Consider the following 1,144-nt stretch of genomic DNA (forward strand, 5'->3'; position numbering starts at 1 on the left):
GAACATTAATAAGATGAAGTAATGGCTTTGTTATAATATATTAGTGTTGTTTTTCTAGTGTTGTCTATTGTATTGTCTATGATATGTATGAGAAACAGCCTGAATTTGTTCCCTGAAACCTAATTTACAGACAGGTATAAAATAAAGGAACCTGAACCTGAACTTTCTGAAGAGTGCAGAGGCTGAAAAAGAAATGGCAGCAATTATGGAGAACTATAAGGAGATGAAAGAAGATTTAACAAAGGCATTAGCTAAAATGAAGGAGCTTGAGGAGAAAATGGTGTCACCTTAATTTTCTGTAAAGCTGCTTTGAAAAGATGTGTATTGTGAAAAGCGCTATACAAATACATTTGAATTGAATTGAATTCTTCAGGAGAAAAAAATCAATGTTTGCATTTAGGTGAAAAACCTGACGGAGGAGATGACCTCTCAGGATGACAGCATTGCCAAGCTGACCAAAGAGAAGAAAGCCCTCCAAGAGGCACACCAGCAGACTCTTGATGACCTTCAGGCAGCGGAAGACAAAGTCAACACTTTGTCTAAATCCAAGACAAAACTTGAGCAGCAAGTGGATGATGGTATGGACCATGAGAGAGCCAAGCGGAAGCCTGAGGGTGATCTGAAACTGGCCCCGGAGTCCATAATGGATCTGGAGAATGACAAACAGCAATCAGAGGAGAAGATCAAAAAGTGAGCGACATTGTGCCAGGTACAAGTGTAAACGCACATTTTACAAGACACGTGTGTTTAAAAACAGGAAGGACTTTGAGGTGAGTCAGCTACTCGGCAAGATTGACGATGAGCAGTCTTTTGGGATCACAGCTTCAGAAGATCAAAGAACTTCAGGTCAAATGGTTTCTATTTAAAATGATGTAGCAGAATTTCTGTTTCCAAGTAAACAAACGTAATTATTTGCATCATTCTCATAGGCCCATACTGAGGAGCTGGAAGAGGAGGCCAAGCGAGCTGCCCGTGCTAAAGTAGAGAAGCAGAGCTGATCTTTCCAGGGAACTTGGTTACACATGAAAATACAATAAAGAATAGTGAAATGCGGTAAACAAATTCAAACAAAATCATGGAAACATATCAAATTATTCTGGTTTCATAGTGTAACGCAATGAAAAACTTTGTAGTTTATATCTCA

General features: G+C 39.0%; 1 protein-coding gene across 1 annotated transcript; it reads left to right on the forward strand.

Annotated features, from left to right (window-relative positions):
• Positions 1-205: 205 nt before the first annotated feature.
• Positions 206-998, forward strand: LOC107681592 (myosin heavy chain, fast skeletal muscle-like). Its single transcript, XM_016477905.1, has 4 exons — positions 206-280; positions 401-690; positions 758-854; positions 930-998. Exons 1-4 carry the CDS (start codon positions 206-208, stop codon positions 996-998), a joined length of 531 nt encoding a protein of 176 aa, XP_016333391.1.
• Positions 999-1,144: the final 146 nt, after the last annotated feature.

This window comes from Sinocyclocheilus anshuiensis, unplaced genomic scaffold (assembly GCF_001515605.1).
Source record: "Sinocyclocheilus anshuiensis isolate Anshui unplaced genomic scaffold, SAMN03320099.WGS_v1.1 scaffold15614, whole genome shotgun sequence".
Lineage (NCBI taxonomy): Eukaryota > Metazoa > Chordata > Actinopteri > Cypriniformes > Cyprinidae > Sinocyclocheilus > Sinocyclocheilus anshuiensis.

Excerpts from the sequence above, each read along its gene's own strand:
- LOC107681592 (XM_016477905.1), top strand. The coding sequence starts at position 206 with ATGGAGAACTATAAGGAGATGAAAGAAGATTTAACAAAGGCATTAGCT. Across the intron at positions 691-757 it reads TCAGAGGAGAAGATCAAAAA|GAAGGACTTTGAGGTGAGTC; the intron begins GTGAGCGACATT and ends GTTTAAAAACAG. Across the intron at positions 855-929 it reads AAAGAACTTCAGGTCAAATG|GCCCATACTGAGGAGCTGGA; the intron begins GTTTCTATTTAA and ends TCATTCTCATAG.